Raw genomic sequence first — 17,866 nt, 5'->3', positions numbered from 1 at the left:
TCTTAAATACAGAGAATTGAGGGTTGCTGGAGGGGTGGTGGGAGGGAGGTGGGCTAAAGGGGTAAGGTGCATTAAGGAGACACTTGGAATGAGCACTGGGTGTTATACGTAGGGGATGAGTCACTGGAATCTACTCCTGAAATCATTATTGCACCATATACTAACATGGAAGGAAAAAAAGGAAGGAAGGAAGGAAGGAAGGAAGGAAGAAAAAGAAAGAAAAGAAAGAAAAGAAGAAAGGAAGGAAGGAAGGAAGGAAGGAAGGAAGGAAGAAGAAAAGACCACTCAGCTGATTTCAGGAGGTTTTAAACAGAGGTTTGGGAGAGCAGTGGCTGAAAGGAGATGGGTTCGTGTAGGAAAGGAGGATTGATTTTGGTCTTGAAAGAAGCATTCTGGCTAATATTTATAATGTAGTGGAACCAACTCAAATTGAAATCATGCAGATTTGGTTATGAAATCTGGCCCTGGCTCACCATAACTCTAACCATGGCAAGTTTGGAACAACAGGAAGTGTGAATAAATTCTATGTCTTTGTAAACTAAGGGTGATGCTATTTTTCTTGTCTACCTTTCTGGGCTCTTTTCTGAGGATCAGATGAAACCATGTATGTGAAAATACAATGAAGAATGTAATGCTAATACAAGGTGGGTGAGGGACTACTATAGTATTTCCACCTGCTCCTCTTTGTTGATATGATCCAGTAACATCTTGTGAGAAAATATTTAAGCAGTAACCTACGACATATTTATATAGCAAATAAATTTTTTTAAAAGAGCCATTTTATTGTTATAATTAAGAGTAGACTCTTGAAGACTGAAAACTCTCCAAAGCCAAAGAAGGTGAGATTTGGAAATCCTGAGGTAGACAGGGTGTGGTTTCTATTGAGATGGAAAGATAGAGGGTTCGGAGGAAGTACCACAGTGTTGTTTAGGCTACTTTGCATTTCTCCTGTGGTCTCTGCCCTGGGGGACCCCTCCACTTTGAGGAAGGTGGAGTGATTTAAAATGCATCCACTTTAGTGTGTCAAGAGGAAGCAAGCTTTGGCTGACCCTGCAACTGGCTAATGGGAAAAGAAGTCTGTCGCCAGCCTATATTCTTTACCATGCGGAATTTATTGAGAAAGAAAAGAATGTTGAGAGGTTGGGTAAAGGAAGGCAGATGACAGAGAAGAATGACTAGTAGGGTATGGATAGGAGGAAAGGTGAGGGGTTTGAACATCCTGTCTGACACTCAGGCGGAGGCAGATGTGATTAGTTACTGACTGGGGGAGAAACTAAAAATAAACGGAGCCCAGTAAGGTAATGGAGAATTTTTGCTGCCTGCGTCAGAGCGGGAGACAAGGGCACAGGCTTCTAGGTCTTGTTGCAGAAAGATTGGTTCCGACAGCATATAATTTGCATCCTGGTTCCATGGGAGAAGAGGTTCATTGATGGGCACATGTTCTCACACCCCTGAACCATGAATTGGAGTTTTCCACCTGAAAGAAGCAGAGATAGACTATAGTGAGCAGAAGGCTTCCTCCTCCCACCTTAGCCTTCGTTCATGGTCCTCAGTGTCCCCATACAGGCACAACCAAGACCTCCAACTTGTATATTCTTCCTCCCCCTCTCCTTTCATCTGCCTTTTCTGGGCCCTTCCCCACATCTGTCCCCCATTGCCTGTATTGAGGGACTAGACAAACCACAAGGGAAATCAGGCAGTGTGGTTCACAGGATGGCAGTAACCAAGATCCTTTATTTTGGTGATGAGGAGTGAGTATAAGGGTAGAGAGGTATGAGAATATACTAAGACTGATCTGGCAACCTGTGAACACTGACTGATAGACAATTGTTTATTCATTTATTCAATACTCATCAAATGCCTCCCATGTACTAAACATTGTACTGAGTGCTAGGAATATATAGCCATGAACAGGACAGAGATAGTTCTGAGCTTATGGTCAATGTGTCAGCATCTCAAAGTGCAGCTCACACATTTATTTAATACAAAAAGCCAGTCTCCCTGTCTCCTTTTAAGACATCATAGACCTTTGGGGCACCTCATGGCTCAGTCAGTTAAGCTTCCAACTTCAGTTCAGGTCATGATCTCATGACTCATGAGTTTGAGTCCCGCATTGGGCTCTGTGCTGTCTGTGCTGACAGGTCAGAGCCTGGGGCCTGCTTCAGATTCTGTGTCTCGCTGCCCTTCCCCTGCTCATGCTCTGTCTGTGTGTGTGTCTCTCTCTCAAAGATAAACATTAGAAAAAAAAATTTTTTTAAGACATCATAGGCCTGCTCTTTGGAGGGGCTCTACATCTCCATCAGTAGCTGGAATGCCTCTCTTGAGTCTTGAAAGGATAAAGTTCTGAATCTCCAAGTTTCTGGGGAATCACAGCTTGACCCCTCCTCAGACTCCCGCCACTGCAACTACTCCCAAGACTACTCAAGTTAGTTGATGTGTTTCCCTGGCAAAGATTGTATCATGAAGTCCCCACATACCTTCAAAGATCTTCTTTAACATGCACTGCTGGGAATTCTGAGTGGAGCAGACCCCCTCTCCACGAAGACATTTTCCTTGGTCATTCATGTATGAGCATGTGTGGCAATTTAATATTGGGCCTGCAAAGTTTAAGGTTAAGCCTGATGAAATTCCCTGATGCAACAGGTGTATAGCTATGAGTCACAAGGAGAGGGATGACAGGCAGCAAGTAGCCTGGATACAACGCATTTCATTGCTTGGCTCTCCTGGGACATCTGAGGACCCTGTGTCTGATAGAGCACAGTCTCTCTTCTGTACCAGAGGAAATTCCTTCATTCTTACTGCTTCATCTATGATTTTCATTGCTAAAGAATCCCAGATTGCTCTCTATATTACTGATGTTTACTCCATATCCCCACTGGCTTCCTGGACATTTATAATCTGATCCCCTTCTGCCATGTCTGACTCCATGGCAGCAAACTAGAACTTTCATCACTTGACTGGCTCTCCTTTGTACTTTCCCATCATGCTGTTATCCATATGGCACAAATGGAGTAAAAACTGATTAATAAGTTATGTTAGAGTGCTCTAATGTTGCAAACTCCGTAAAGGGTGATCATTCTCCNAGCGTGAGCAGGGGAGGGTTAGAGAGAGAGGGAGACACAGAATCTGAAACAGGCTCCAGGCTCTGAGCTGGCAGTCAGCACAGTGCCTGACACGGGACTCGAACCCACGAACCACGAGATCATGACCTAAGCGAAAGTCGGATGCTTAACCGACTAAGCCACCCAGCCGCCCCACAACCCTGGCATTTAAAGGAAGAGTTTTAAGATCCCCATTGTTAAGAAATGTATAAGGGGCCCCATTCAACCGTGTACCCAAAGCACCTGAACGGAAAATATTGTACTCCCCCTGGCAAAGCCAGCATTAGGAAATCAAAGCACCATAATCACTCACACAACCAGAAGTCCTTCCAATGTCTCCATGGGTGAAAGGCAAGACTGATGAAGATACGAAAGGGAAAGAGAAGCTAAGTAATTCTGGCTGGAATTGAACGTGGAAGGTTTTAACTTTTGGAAAGGACAAATCTTAAAAATGACAAATATCTAAGGTATCCACAAACATTATCAGACAGGATTTAAGACACTTTCATTTGGCATATTCAAGTTCTTTCTCACACTCAGTCCCCAATCCATATGGTTTGGAGACTCAAAGTTGCCATCGATTATGAAGATAAAAACATTCTTTGCTTATTTATTTCTGACTTGATATTCCTTGTGACAAATACCATTTACATCCACTTCATGTAGTTGTCATGAGTTTTCAATAAGATAAGTTGTGAAGTGCCTAGCTTATTCTTTAGGTGCTCAATGTATTTTTCTCTCCTTCCCACATTACCCTGGGACTTACAAAACTCTTAACTGGTCATTATCTTCTGGCCAATTTCTTCTACCTTTAATACATTTTGCCAAGGACTATCAGACAAACATTCTTTAAGTATGACTTTCATTTTGTTGAGTGTAGCACCGAACAATTTGATTATTAGTCTTTGACTAGACTGCATAACCCAGAGGAAAGTGGGTAGTCTACTGAGTTATTAATCCTAGCCACAAGTTGAGAGGAATTACCAGATCTTTTGAGGCTGAGGTAGCCTAAGTCTCTAAAACACCCTTTTCTCTGCAAAAGTCCTGCAATAATGTATATATTCTGGGTGATTTGCAGTCCTTATAATCAATGACTTTTTGAAAGGGTTAGAATACGTTGATAAAGGAATGATTTGGTAAGGCTTTGGGGAGGTTTTTGTTTTTATTTAGTTTTTTTTCTTAAATAGTTTATTGTCAAGTTGGTTTCCATATAACACCCAGTGCTTATCCCAACAAGTGCCCTCCCCCATTTATTTTTATTAAAAAAATTTTTTAATGTTTATTTTTGAGAGACAGAGAGTGAGTGGGAGAGGGACAGAGAGAGAGAGAGAGAGAGAGAGAATGAATCTGAAGCAGGCTCCACACTCTGCACTATCAGCACAGAGCTGGATGTGGGGCTTGAACTCACATATCACGAGATTATGACCTGAGCCAAAGTCAGTGCTTAACCAGTTGAGCCATCAGGCACCCGTAGGAGGTTTTTATTTTTTAAAGTTGTTACTGAAATATCTGCTTGACTGAGTCTTCAATAGTTTTTAATTTATTTTTTCAAAATATTTTTTAGAGAGAACGAGCACAACTGGGGTAGAGGAGCAGAGGGAGAGAGAGAATCTTAAGCAGTCTCCACACTCAGCACAGAGCCCAACACACAGGCTCAATCCTATAAGCCTAGGATCATGACCTGAGCTGAAATCAAGAGTTGGACACTCAACCAACTTAGCCACGCAGGTGCCCCTGATTCTTCAGTAGTTAACAGAAGTTTTAATAAAAGAGATTTCTGATACAGAAAGGAGGCTGAAAAAGCACACTAATTTCTTAGTCATTCTTACAGTTGATGACTTACTTCTTCACCACGTGGCTGGCATATACTACCATCTGATAGCTATGTATCTACATTTCTGAGTCAATTTTTGAAACTCTAAGAAAGTAAAAAAAAAAAAAGTCTTTGAGAACCAACATTATATAAAAGCACTTTGTCATTTAATTGACAGCTCAGAGCTCATGGCCTCTCTCTTCTCCTCTAGGAGGAATGAGGGAGCACAGCCCACCATGAATGAGGATCCTGAAAGAGGATGGATAGAAGATGGCCATGAGGGAGAGGCTCGTAAGGTCTCCGGCCTACAGCTGTGTTCTGAGATGGATTTCTAGGTACAACACATTCCCATCTCCTTGTGTCTTTCCTTGCTACATTAACTACATAAGGATCCCTTGCACTTAGTTAATTGGGACAAACCCTCATTGGACTGCCACAGAACCCTTAGACCTATCTTCTCACAGAGCAACAGGTACAAATGGAAGTAGGAATGAGACTGTGCCAAGCCAGTAGGCTTCTCTGGTGGTAAAGCCATAACTAGGAGGAACCAACTGGCTCAGGAGCTCTCAGAGATTAACCTGTTTAGCCATTCCTGATTCTGAGTCAGATTGGTTTGGGTAACTAAGATACTGGTCTTTCTTCTTCAAGGGCTAAAATACCCTGAAGAGGCTTCCCAGAGGCAATATAGGGGACTTACCTCTGGCAGATCCAACCAGATAAAGACTCATTAGTAAGAGAAACTTCTTCATCTGGATTTTGGGGACAAGGGGGACCCTGATGTGGGGTCCCAAGATCTGTGAAGAAAACCTGTGAGCAGAAGCTCCCAATGCTAAGTTACAGCTTCTGGGAATTCTGGAACCTCAGAGACCACCTGTGTTGCCTCACAATGGGTTGAGCTTTGAGGTTCTCATGCAGGCTGTTTAGGAAGGAGGGCCTTCTAACAACCCATGGCAGGTTGTGCCGGCAAAGGCTAATTTGCCATGTGTGAGGTGGTATGTTGGGGCTCTCTCTCTGCCATACACTTTTTTTTTTAATCTTATTACCAGAATAACATACTCTCTCTTTGAAGTAAATTTTAAAAGTTATTTACTCTCTTTTAAAAGTATTCTCGACAATGAGTTGTGATTGGCTGATTATTATCTTTTTGGCTCTTTAAATCAGCTTTTTGGGCCCTGTAGGCTGACCTCTATTGGCTTGATCACCTGGATGCTGGTTGGGTTTGGATGCTGGTTGGGTTTGGCTGCAGACTAGATTTAACCAATGGAAAATTGGAAGGGGAAACACACACACACACATACACACACGCACGCATGCACACATGCACATACACATTGAGATAGAATATTTCTTCTTTTCCTGCCGCAGTTTTGACCCTAGTTGGATCTTGACATGATAAAGCTGCTGTTGCGTACCCTCTTTTCTACAGCTCCTGCTCTCAACCAGGCTGTGGTAACATGTTGGTTTTGGCAAATACGTGATTTAGACACAAATAGGGATTTACAAAGGATCGTTGAGAGCTGTGCCTTGAGCTGTACTTTCTATCAGGGAGGGTAGAAGATGGCGGCAGTGAGGCATCCACCTGGTATAAAGCGAGAACTATTGGGGATTGGGTGTCCGAGATCCCCTGGCCCTCGCCTCCTGCTTCTTCCCCGTCTTCCTCCCTTGTACCACTTTGTTACATGTGCTACTGGATGCTGGGTCCAGAATAGATGTATTTATCACCCTTATAATTCTTTGTTTAATGTATGTCTCCTCCATTTGACTCTAAACTCCTCGAAAACAGAGTCCCTGTCTGTCTTGATCATTGTAGTGTCCCCACTACCTAGCAGCAGGTTTGCCACAGAATTACATACTTAATAAATGATTCCTGAATGAAGGAATGGATGAATTGCCTATTCTGGACTTCTCTCTGCTTCATGGAGGAAAATTTATAGAAAGCCCTTAGAGTAGGCTGGCTAAAGATTGTGGAGAAAGTTTAATCACCAGGGATCAAAAGTTTTTGTGTTGGAGGACAAAAACTAGGATTTGGGGGTCTGAGGCTGGGCTTCTATAGAGCGGAGAAATGCATTAAAGAGCATGCTGTCAATGATTCTTTTCTATCACGTGCAGAGTCTGGAGAAACAGCTGGGAGACCATACTGAGTCAGAGTTTTGTTGATAGAAGCAGTGGAAATAAATAGAAAAGGAGAGGTGCTATGTATGCCACCCACTAGTTGTTTAAAGTTTGACAGCACCCTTTTTTACAATTTTCAGAACTTTCTGGAATATTGCTGCCTCACCTCTCCCGGGGAGTCACCATATTGAAAAGCAGGACTCAAAGCCTGAATGGTCTCTCCTTAAACCTCATCCTCCAACTTTTTCCTCCCTCTTTTCTTAAGGTTGGCTTTATGGGACTATATCCCCATCCCACCCAGGCTGGCTTTCCTCAGGCTCTACTTTGGAAACTTTCTCTCTATGTCCAGTGATCTGGCCCTTCAGAGCCAAACCTAAAAGTATCTGAGCATAGCATATAAGACAATATGGAGTGACAGAGAATTTGCTGTGAGTCCAGAGTGTTCTGGAGCTAAGATGTCCAGAGGTGTTCCTGTCCTTGTCTCCTCCTGGCCCAATTTCTGTTATCCTAGATGCAGCGAAGCTTTAATTTCTAATGGGCCAAAGCAAAGTGAAGAGCCTGCTAGGTCAGCCCTGGTAATGTGTGTGGTCTTCTCCCAAGGTCTTGCAGTTGGAACACAGGAGAGCCACCTATCTATGGAGAGCTGAGCTAAAAGGTTATATAACTCATGCTGAGATGACTATTTGGGCCCAAAGGGAAGATGAGCATGCCAAGAAGTCCAGAAAAGAGTAACAGGAAAGAACACAGAAGAGATGTAAGATACCATGCCTCTTTCAGTTTACCTTAAATAATCTCAGGGGGATGAGACAGATACAGGTGTGCATGTATGTACAGACTAGGCTTTATGGAGACCTAGACACAGTCTGTGACCTGAAAGGTAGTTCTGGATACACAGCAGTTCTAGCTTTTTTTTTTTTTTAATCAACTTTTAATTTTTATTTTCAATTTATTTATTTTTTTAAAGTAAGCTCTACACACAGCTTGGGGCTTGAACTCACAGCCATGAGGTCAAGAGTCATATGATCCACTGGTTGAGCTAGCCAGGTGCCCCAAGTTCTAGTTCTGATTATCTTGCAGTCCTTAGTTTCTTCTAGTCTTCCTGCCTATGTTCCTATAGCCCTTGTTCTATTCCTTCTATTTTGTGACTTCCACTTACTCATAACTCCTACTGATTTGGAACTTTTTTTGCTCATTGTTTCCTACTGTTTGTTACTTCTGCTTACTCATGACTTCTGTTTATTCATGGCTTATGTTGTCCCTGACTTCTGATGCATGCCTGTCTGCCCTTTGGCCCTAATATGCACTGCTGACTCTCTTTACATTCAGTGTTCAAGACATAGAATCACAGTGCTTTAACCTCTATCATCCTTTTTGCACAAAATTGTGCCAGGCTCCCTCATAGGCCTTTCATGCAATTCGTGGTGAAAAGAACTGAAGGTCTAGGTGACACCTAGCATGGTCACCTATGTTAAGAAACAAAAAAAAACAAACAAAAAAAAAAAAAGAGAGAGAGACCTAGAAAAGGGGTCACAGCTATGGTAACCATTCTGAAGCTTCCCAGAAGTCAGAGGGAGCACAGCAAAATTGGAAGGTATGAAGCGCTACCGCCAGTGAAAGCCATCAAGACATCTCGCCATCTGTCCCCACATTTGTTCCCTAGATCTCATCTCACTGCTCCCCTTCTCTTCCTTCATCTTCATCTTATGTCTACCCAAGCCTCACCCATACCCAACTTCTAGTTATTCTCTGAATATGCTAAGCTCTCTCCCTTTTCATAGAGCTCCTCTCCACTTTTCCTGAGGTTGTACTTCTCCATTCCATCTTCTTGATGAGAATTCTTACTTTTTACACACTCCCTAAGAAGTTTTATCTATGTCCACCACCACTTACAAATTGAGGGCTCCTTATATCTACAAGCTGGCCCACAGAGCCCTCCCTCCTTAGTTCAGATCCAGATTTCCAACTACCAGCTGGACGTTTCTATCTAGGTATTCCCACGACATCTCAAACTTGACATTTGTAAGACTGAATTCATCATCTGTACACAACTCTGTTCCTGGGATCTTGTTTCAGTAATGGGCTCCTCCTTTGCCCTCTCCTCACACAATGCATCATTTTTACCTCTAACTAGTTCTTCAGTTATCCAGCCCTTCTCTACTCCCACCGACACAACCCAAGTTCAGGCTCATCTTTCCCCTGGACCACTGAAACAGCTTCTTCTTGGTCTATTGTCCTCATCAGAACTTTCCTTTGTTCTGTCACCAAAACTGACTTCTAAAACTAAAATCCTGAGCAATAAAGTTCCTCTGAACCTACTGCAAAAATCCAAGATTAGCCTTGGCTGATCTCCAGCTTTGGCTTCCATAGCCTTACAGCCCTGCCAGTTGCATGGCATGCAATAGATGGTTAGATGCAGTCCTTTCGACAACATGCATTCTTTTTAAAAAAATTTTTTTAAATGTTTATTTATTTTTGAGAGAGAGAAAGAGTGCAGGCAGGAAGGGACAGAGAGAGAGGGAGATACAGAATCTGAAGTAGGCTCCAGGCTTGAACTCACGGAGTGTGAGGTCATGACCTGAGCCGAAGTCAAATACTCAACCGACTGAGCCACCCAGGTGCCCCACGACACCATGCATTTTTGAATATGGGACAAACCTGAGGAGAGGCCCGTTCAAAGGTGGGGACATCTGCTTGGCTGTCTGTATAGATTTGCTCCTACTGTGATATATTAAATCAAATTAAGGATGGGCTATGTGATATCACTGAGAATTGCGTGAGTAAAGGGATTCAGCAATTTTTAACTTTCACTCTACCAGCTTCTTTGCATGATGGTGACTTAACCTGTGGCATGCTGGGAGCTGGCTTGAACTGGCTGATGAGAGCTGATGGTTAAAGTTCAGGAATTTTACAAGCTGCTTGTTGAACACAGATACTATTATTTTGTTCAGTGTTTATTTATTCATTTAGAGAGAAAAGCACGTGAGTGAGCACAAGCAGGGTAAGGGCAGTGAGAGAGGGAAAGAAGAATCCTGAACAGGTAACATGGGTCTCATCCATTTTTTTCCACTGCAGGAAAGACTGGGAATAGCAGCCAGGGCAGTCCCTGGCCTCAGGGAGCTTGGAAAACTGGGCCTTCTGGAAAGAGGGTCAGAAATTAGCTTCAGGGAGTAGAAAGGGAAGAATGCCCTACAGCTGGCCTAAACAGCAGACCTCCCTCCCCATCCAGAGCATTCTAGGAGTAAGACTAAGTGGGAGTCCCAGAAGAACCATTTAGTGAAAACCTTATTGGTAGAATGTGGAAAATTTGCTGAGACATGTCCATTCTTGTGCATGATGTGGAGCTGGTGCTGGGGGCCTTCTGTGCCCAAAGGAGCCACACTTCCTCTGTAGTAGGAATCCTGTCTTCTGGTACTTGCACACTAATTTAGAGGCTCTCAGATCCCATCAAGACTTGGGTTTCCTTGGCAGTGTGACAGGGTAAATGGAGTCTGTAGATCTGGGTTTTAATCCGCCACTTACCCTCTTTGTCACCCAGGACTGATTGCTTCCTTTTAGCTTTCTCATCAATAAAATGGAAATACTAGGTACCACATGGGCCACTGTGTGAGCATCAAATGGAATAATACTGTTTGAGTATTTAGCACTAAGCCTGGCACGTAGCAAGCTCTCAATCAATACCATAGGTTGTTTTGGGGCGGGGTAGGTGACCAAACCTCCTCAGACTTCAGAATGGGGTGGGGAATGATTATACCCCTGTGGAACAAGCCCTCCATTTCGGTGGGCTTCCTGTTCTTAAGCTCGGAGACCTCAGTGCAGAAAGGTTATGTTCATTCTGGAAATCCGTGTTTGGGTAAAGGTGGACCCAAGGGCTGCTGCACAGGTGCCTGAAGGCAAAACTATAGAACTCTTTTTCCAGATCAGTGTTTGTTTTTTTTTAAAGTAAATTAAATTAAATTATTTTGAGAGGGAGGAGACGGAGCATGGGGAAGGGCAGAGAGAATCCCATCCAGGCTCCTCGCTCTCAGCCCCAGCTGGGGCTTGAACTCACGAATTGGAGGATCACCACCACGACCACAACCACGACCATGACCACAACCACGAGCTGGAAGCTTGATCCACTTGAGCCACCCAGGCGCCCCTCCAGATCAGTGCTTTTAAATTACATTCATCAGGGGGCGTCTGGGTGGCTCAGTCGGTTAAGCGTCCGACTTCGGATCCGGTCAAGATCTCACGGTTTGTGGGTTTGAGCCCCACGTCGGGCTCTGTGCTGACAGCCAGCTCAGAGCCTGGAGCCTGTCTTCGGTTTCTGTGCCTCCCTCTCTCTCTGACCCTCCCCTGCTCACGCTGTCTGTATCTCTCTCTCAGAAATAAATATTTTTAAAAAATTTAAAAAGGAATTATGTTCATCAGCGTATAAACGAACAAAAATCTCTAGTCTGTCATGCAGCCTGTCTGGAAGTTAACCCCAAGTCTGCTTTTTGGGGGGTTAGTGATTTATTTAGCAACAGTTCATCTCGGTGAAGTCAGATTTCCACGTCTGCGCTCACACCGCATTCAGAGGAGAATCTTGAGTCCGGGAAATCCTGGCGTCATGCGCCCCACCCCTCTAGGCTCCTCAGCTCACCCGAACCTCACGAATTCTCGGGCTGAGGAAGGCAGACACGATTCTCCCATTAAAAGGTAGGAGAAAATGAGACCCAAAGAAGCCGCAAGAAAAGTGGCTCCGCAAGCGGGGCCAGCGGCGGGGGGCGGAGCCGCTGAGGTGGGCGGGGCCCCCGGGTGGGCGGGGAGGCCGGGGCTCCCACCTGGCGCTCCGCTCACCTCAGGGCCTGTGGAAGCGCAGCCCTCTGCTCCCGCTGGTAGCCCCTCCCCGCAGGGGTGATAAAGCCGGATACTCAGGGTCTGGGGCCTGCGGCTCTGTGCCGCCTTCAGTGGCTCCCTTGTCCTGGTCCGAGATGGGTGCGCGCCTCCTGCTACTGCTGGGCCTCTCCTTGCTGCTGGGTGTCCTGCAAGGTGAACCGGTGCGGGGCTTCTGGAAGGACCCTGGGGACGGGGCTAGCTGCTCTGTGGGTTGGTCGGGCCAGGGGAAGGTGAAGACCTAACCTCAACCTCAGGGGCGGGCGCCGCCTTCACTCCCTCGTCCCACTGTTTCTCCCTCTCTGCCTTCCCTCTCCGGTGCTTCCTCCACTTTTGTCACGGCTTTTTCCTTTCTCCTTTCACCTCTCTTCCCAATTTTACTTCGCCTCCTTCCCACCTCAGTTCTAATCCGATACTCCCCAGTTCCTCAGGGCTTTCTTGCTGAGAGCCCTACGTTTGAGTAAAAGGGAGCAGAGAAGGTTCTTTGTGGGTCGTGAAGGCAGTGGGAGCTGTCGGGAAGGATGGGGAAGATGGTCACGGGCCACATGAGAGGGGTTGGGGGAGCTGCGGTGTAGGACTTGACCCTCAGCACAGTCCCTCCCTGGGAGTAGAAGGGGACCCTGACTGTGCTCACATGTGCCTCCTCCCAGGTGTGCGCCAAGCACCCAGAAATCCCCTGCTTTCAGCCACTGTCCAGGCTGCCAGTGACCCAGAGGGTGTGCTCCCTGCTGATCTGCCCAAAGGCAGGGGGAGGCAGAGTCTCATTAAGCCGGTTTGGGTTTGACTTTCCAGCTCTACCATGTTTCCAGTGTTCGCGAGTCAATGCGAGCGGGGTTTGCGAGACTGGGGAAAGTGTCTGCGAGACTCAAGACAGCCAGCAGTGTTTCCTGAGGAAGGTCTATGAAGGTAGGCGGGTCCCGAGAAGTCACCTGGGTGACCCTTGCCTGACCCTGTGGGAAGTGGCTTTCAGGAGCCCTGGGGGCAAAAGCAGAGAGTTCAGCACGGATTTTTTTCTTAAAAAGTTGGAAGAGGGTCCTGGATCTGGTACTGGGCTGTCACTAGCCCTTGACTGGACCAGCAGACCTATTAGAAGAAAAAGTGCCTGTTGAGGGGTCCCTGGGTCCTTGGAGAGTTCCCATGCTACTCAGGGGTAGGAGGGACTGGCTAAGAAAACTCCAGTGGGACTTGTGTGTGGTAGTGCCTTTGGGAAATGGATTAGTTCAGGCGAGGTAAGGGGTTGGGGGAAGATGACCCACTAGGGGCTCACCTCTGTCTTTGCAGGGTGGCTGATGTCCCTTGTTACCTGGCAGCCCGACTCCTTAGGATTGTGTGCTGTCTCTCCTTATTCGCTGAACCCCCCATTCTTCCAACACATGTTTATTGTTTACCTCTTATATGGCAAACACTTTTGAACTTGGAGGTCACAAATCAAGAGGTCCTCTTCTCTTGTCTTCCTCTCCAGATGACAGGCTCCTGTACGGATACCAGGGCTGTGGGGACCTGTGCCTCTCCATGTCTTTCTTCAGACAAAATGTTCGAGTGGATTTTGTATGCTGCAATGACATACCTTTCTGTAACAGATTCTAGAGACTTGGCCCTTCCCATTTATTCATTTAGCCCTTTTTTATACCCCCACAGCCTCAGAGGACGGGCCATCTTTCCCCAGCATGTCCAAGCCCTGAAGCCTGTTCCTGCTGTTTCCGGTGGTGATGTTTCCCCAGCTTACCCCACCAGATCGATGCTTTCTGCTTCCCATCACCCCTTCTGCTCCTTTTCTCAGATTCCTCTCTGCCCCCCTTTCTCTCCCTGTACCTACATCCCTCCTTGCTTCCCCTGTCATTGGCTGGCATGTAACAAGCTCTCCCATCTCCCTCTTTTCCTTCCTTGGACAAATATTTTCTGACGGCTGAGCCCTGTAACTAGATGCTGAATAGAGAACAGTGAATAAAACAGACCTGATCTCTGTCCTCAGTCAATGTGCCTTCATTTTAGTGGCTCCTTTTCTGCCAGGTTGACCAGGGTCACAATATCTTGCCTGCCTCTTATTCATAGAACTTAAGCCTGGAAGGGACTCCTTCACCAGTCCCTCCATTACACACGTGCACATACACACACACACACACACTCTCTCTCTCTCTGCTTCTCTTTCCCTCGGTCTTTCCCCCTTTCCACTCTATAGCTTTTTCTGAATAAATCTTGCATCTTGGTGTTGTTTAGAATTTTTGTTTTTATGTTTAAATTATAAGAATAAATATTCAGTTTAGGAAAAATATAAAATAGTGACCCAAATAGACATCACTAGCAATCCCATCCTACCATGCAGAGACATACCTTGTTTTAGGGCTTATGGTATACATCCTTGATTTATCACATTTATTTAAAGTGACTTTTTCTCCTGCTGTCTTCAATTCACTCTCTATCATTGGTTTTAAGCAGTTTGATGTTTGTGCTGATGTTGTTTTCAGTGTTCATCTGTTAGAGATTCTTTCAGCTTCCTTGGGTCTGTGTTTTGATGCTTTTCATTATTTTTGGGAAATGTTGCCTGTTGTGATTTTAAGTATCTATTCCATCTCATTTTCTGTTTCTTCTCTTTGTGGGAAACTAATGGAATATGTTAGAATGCTTGGTATTATCCCGCAGCTCTTGGATGCTGTGTGCTGGCTTGTTACTGTTATTATTTATTATTTTATTATAGCTACTCATGCTTCAGTCTAATTTCTGTTGCCCAGTCTTCAGGTTCACTGATTTTTTTCCCTCCATTGTATTCAATCTACTGCTGAGCTCATGACAGAAATTCTTTACCTCTGACATTGTGTCATTTTATTTCTAACATCTCCATTTGACTCTTTCCTAGAGATTCCGTTTCTTCTTTCAAATTGTTCATCTGTTCATGCATCCTAGCTTTTCCATTTAAACTAACATTATAGTTAATGTTCCTGATTAATAGTTCCAACAGTGGGCCATTGCACAGTTCAGTTATGATAGTTACTTTATCTCTTGACAAAGGGCTGGGCTTTTTTTTTTCTTTTTTGTGTCTATAATTTTTATTTTATTTTTATGTTTATTTTTGAGCAAGAAAGAGAGACACAGATCATGAGCAGGGGAGGAGCAGAAAGAGAGGGAGACACAGAATCTGAAACAGACTCCAGCCTCTAAGCTGTTAGCCCAGAGCCCAATATGGGGCTCAAACCCACAAACTGTGATGGGGCACCTGGGTGGCTTAGTCGATTAAGTGTCCAACTTTGGTTCAGGTCATGATCTCACAGTTCGTGGGTTTGGGCCCCGTGTCGGGCTCTGTGCTGACAGCTCAGAGCCTGGAGCCTGCTTCAGATTCTGTTATCTCCCTCTCTTTCTGATCCTCCCCTGCTCACGCTGCCTCTCTCTTTCTCTTTCTCTCTCAGAAAAAAGAAAAACAAAACAAAACAAAAAAAAAACCAACCCACAAACTGTGAGATCATGACCTGAGCCGAAGTTGGATGCTTAACCAACCGAGCCACCCAATGCCCCTGTGTTTGTAATTTTTAAATCAAATGTTTGACACTGGGGGTAGAATTGTAGAGCATAAGTTAAATACTATTGACACCTAGAAATGGACATGCTTATTTTTATAAATTTTCAAAGTTCATTTATTTATTTATTTTGAGAGGGAGAGAAAGAGAGAGAGAGAGAGAGAGAGAATGAGTGAGGGAGGGACAGAGAGAGAATCCCAAGCAGGCTGAGTGCAGAGCCCAACATGAATCATGAGATCATGACCTGAGCCGAAATCAAGAAATCAAGAGTCAGAGGCTTAACCAACTGAGCCACCCAGGCACCCCCGTGCTTCTTCCTGAGTGAGGTGGTCATTGTGAGGGGCTGAGGCAATCTAGTCAGAAATTGTGATAGGTGACGTTTTACTGTTGCTCTTGTTACTTTCCAGTTGTCACAGGCTTCAAACTTCTCCAGTGACGGCATGTTGTCTTCTTGTGTCAGGGAGGGTTTCCCTTTGTGCCCATGTCCTCTGCCAGTGATTAGACATCCCCACATTCCTGCACAACCAGGTCTCTCCCTGAGCTTATACTCTTCTGTGGCGGAGGAAAAACAATTTCCCCCTACCCATCTGGATTCTTGGCTAAGACTTCCCTGTAAGAAAAGATGAAAGAAAAACAAGTTAGTAAAATGCATGCCTCTTGTATACGTAGGAGATTCCCAGGAACACTGAGTGACTCTTCCTCAAACTGGCTCAAGCCACCACCCTAGATACCATCCCCAACTAAAGACAAAAAGAGACATTGCAGGTAGAGAGGGCGGCAGGTACAGAGGTTACCAGGAAAAGCATAATCAACGAGGGTAAGGTTGTTGTACACATTTAAGTCATTGCCTTCTCTACCATAAGACATTCTAGAGATTTTAGTCAACTTCTTGCTGGTACAGAGAGGGGACCCACTTACAAATGGAAATTTCCCACATAATATGTACATACTCAATCTTCAGAGCTTTTTCTATGTCTGCTGTGACTTAAAAATAACCAGCTTAAAACAACCTTTATTCCAAAGATACTTACTTTGGGGTGTCATATTCTGCTCCCCTTCACTCCTCTCTCAGCATGATAGTGCTGCCCCTGGTCGTTCAGTGCTGAGCTTGTGGCTGCAACATAGGGATTCTCTGTTATCCTGGTTCATTTGCAATCTGAGGCTGTCTCAGAATTCCCCGGGCCACTTTCAGCATGCCTGTCCCTCCTTTCGGTGGTTTTCTGCCTTGTTCTAGGGCTAGTATTAGGAGATAGCTTTTGGCCTTCTCAAAGAAGCAAAGATTAAAAAAAAATTTTTTTTTAATGTTCATTTATTTTTGAGAGAGAGAAGCAGGAGGAGCAGAGAGAGAAGGAGACACAGAATCCGAAACAGGCTCTAGGCTCCAACCTGTCAGCACAGACCCCGACGCGGGGCTCGAACTCATGAACCTCGAGATCATGACCTGAGCCAAAGTCATGACCTGAGCAGAGGCTCAACTGACTGAGCCACCCAGGTGCCCCAGAAGCAAAGATTTTTTACAATTTTTATTTTACTTATCCTTATCCCAGCCACTATAGGACTTTGTGTCCTATGGTCAGGATTTTCTGCCCTTCTCCCAGAAATTTAAAGCATTTGCTTTAGAGAAAAAAAGGTCAAAGAAAGTAAGTGAGGCTGTATGTCTTTTTTTAGCAGCTGCTGATCAGGTCTTGCAAGTCTGCAAGGCTGTGGGGTAGAGGGTGGGTCTGCTTCGGTTTTGCCTTGCTTCTTCTCATCTTTTTCATTAGTACTGGGTAGATATCTCGGGAATAGAGGTTGTAAACAAGTACAAAACACTATTAGGTCTGAGGCCCTCATTTATTTCCAACTGACACTCAAGTCCTCACTTGGTTCTTAATGCTTGTTAAAACCTTAGCTAGTCAGCTCTTATGCCTTCTTCCTTCCTTCCTTCCTTCCTTCCTTCCTTCCTTCCTCTCTCTCTCTCTCTCTCTCTCTCTTTCTTTCTTCTTTGAGAGAGAGAGAGAGAGAGATGATGAGAANTCCTTCCTCTCTCTCTCTCTCTCTCTCTCTCTTTCTTTCTTCTTTGAGAGAGAGAGAGATGATGAGAGCATGGGCTAGGGAGGGGAAGAGGGAAAGGGAGAGAGAATCTTAAGCAGGCTCCACACCCAACGCAGAGCTCGATCTCATGACTGTGAGATCATGACCTGAGCTGAAATCTATAGAGTTGGATGACCAACTGACTGAGCCATCAAGTGCCCCTCTTTTTATGTTTTACTGGGCTTTTATGGAGGCTACTTCTTTCCTCTGTGCTCTGCCATAGATAAGCCAGCTTGTGTGTCTACTCAGATCTAAATCAGTCCGTTCTTAAATTAAAATTGGCCCTTAAAAACGTTTTTTGAGGCTTTTTTAGGGGTCTTATTCTGGATCCTTTCTGGTCTCCATAAGCAAATTGACTAAGAACTGTTTTATTCAAATGATTCTTCTAGACTGCTAATTTT

General features: G+C 44.9%; 2 protein-coding genes across 3 annotated transcripts; one reads left to right on the top strand and one right to left on the bottom strand.

Annotated features, from left to right (window-relative positions):
- Positions 1-1,093: 1,093 nt before the first annotated feature.
- LOC144225351 (sperm acrosomal protein FSA-ACR.1-like) lies at positions 1,094-5,746 on the bottom strand. The gene is made up of 3 exons (XM_077756511.1): positions 5,612-5,746; positions 2,478-2,651; positions 1,094-1,477 (listed from the first exon to the last, which is right to left on the bottom strand). The coding sequence occupies exons 1-3, from the start codon at positions 5,661-5,663 to the stop codon at positions 1,353-1,355; spliced, it is 351 nt and encodes a 116-aa protein (XP_077612637.1). The 5' UTR covers positions 5,664-5,746; the 3' UTR covers positions 1,094-1,352.
- A 6,118-nt stretch (positions 5,747-11,864) lies between these two features.
- Positions 11,865-13,854, top strand: LOC144225323 (protein PIP-1-like). Of its 2 annotated transcripts, none has more exons than XM_077756486.1 (4): positions 11,865-12,039; positions 12,676-12,789; positions 13,346-13,416; positions 13,522-13,854. In XM_077756486.1, exons 1-4 carry the CDS (start codon positions 11,982-11,984, stop codon positions 13,591-13,593), a joined length of 315 nt encoding a protein of 104 aa, XP_077612612.1. In that variant the 5' UTR covers positions 11,865-11,981; the 3' UTR covers positions 13,594-13,854. The 2 variants fall into 2 exon arrangements, with proteins under 2 accessions (XP_077612612.1, XP_077612611.1); XM_077756485.1 differs by having other exon boundaries at positions 13,346-13,431.
- The last annotated feature ends 4,012 nt before the right edge of the window (positions 13,855-17,866 follow it).

Source organism: Crocuta crocuta, unplaced genomic scaffold, assembly GCF_008692635.1.
Source record: "Crocuta crocuta isolate KB4526 unplaced genomic scaffold, BGI_CrCroc_1.0 scaffold172, whole genome shotgun sequence".
NCBI lineage: Eukaryota > Metazoa > Chordata > Mammalia > Carnivora > Hyaenidae > Crocuta > Crocuta crocuta.
The sequence above is the reverse complement of the archived record's forward strand: the minus strand, read 5'-3'. Positions and strand labels throughout refer to the sequence as shown.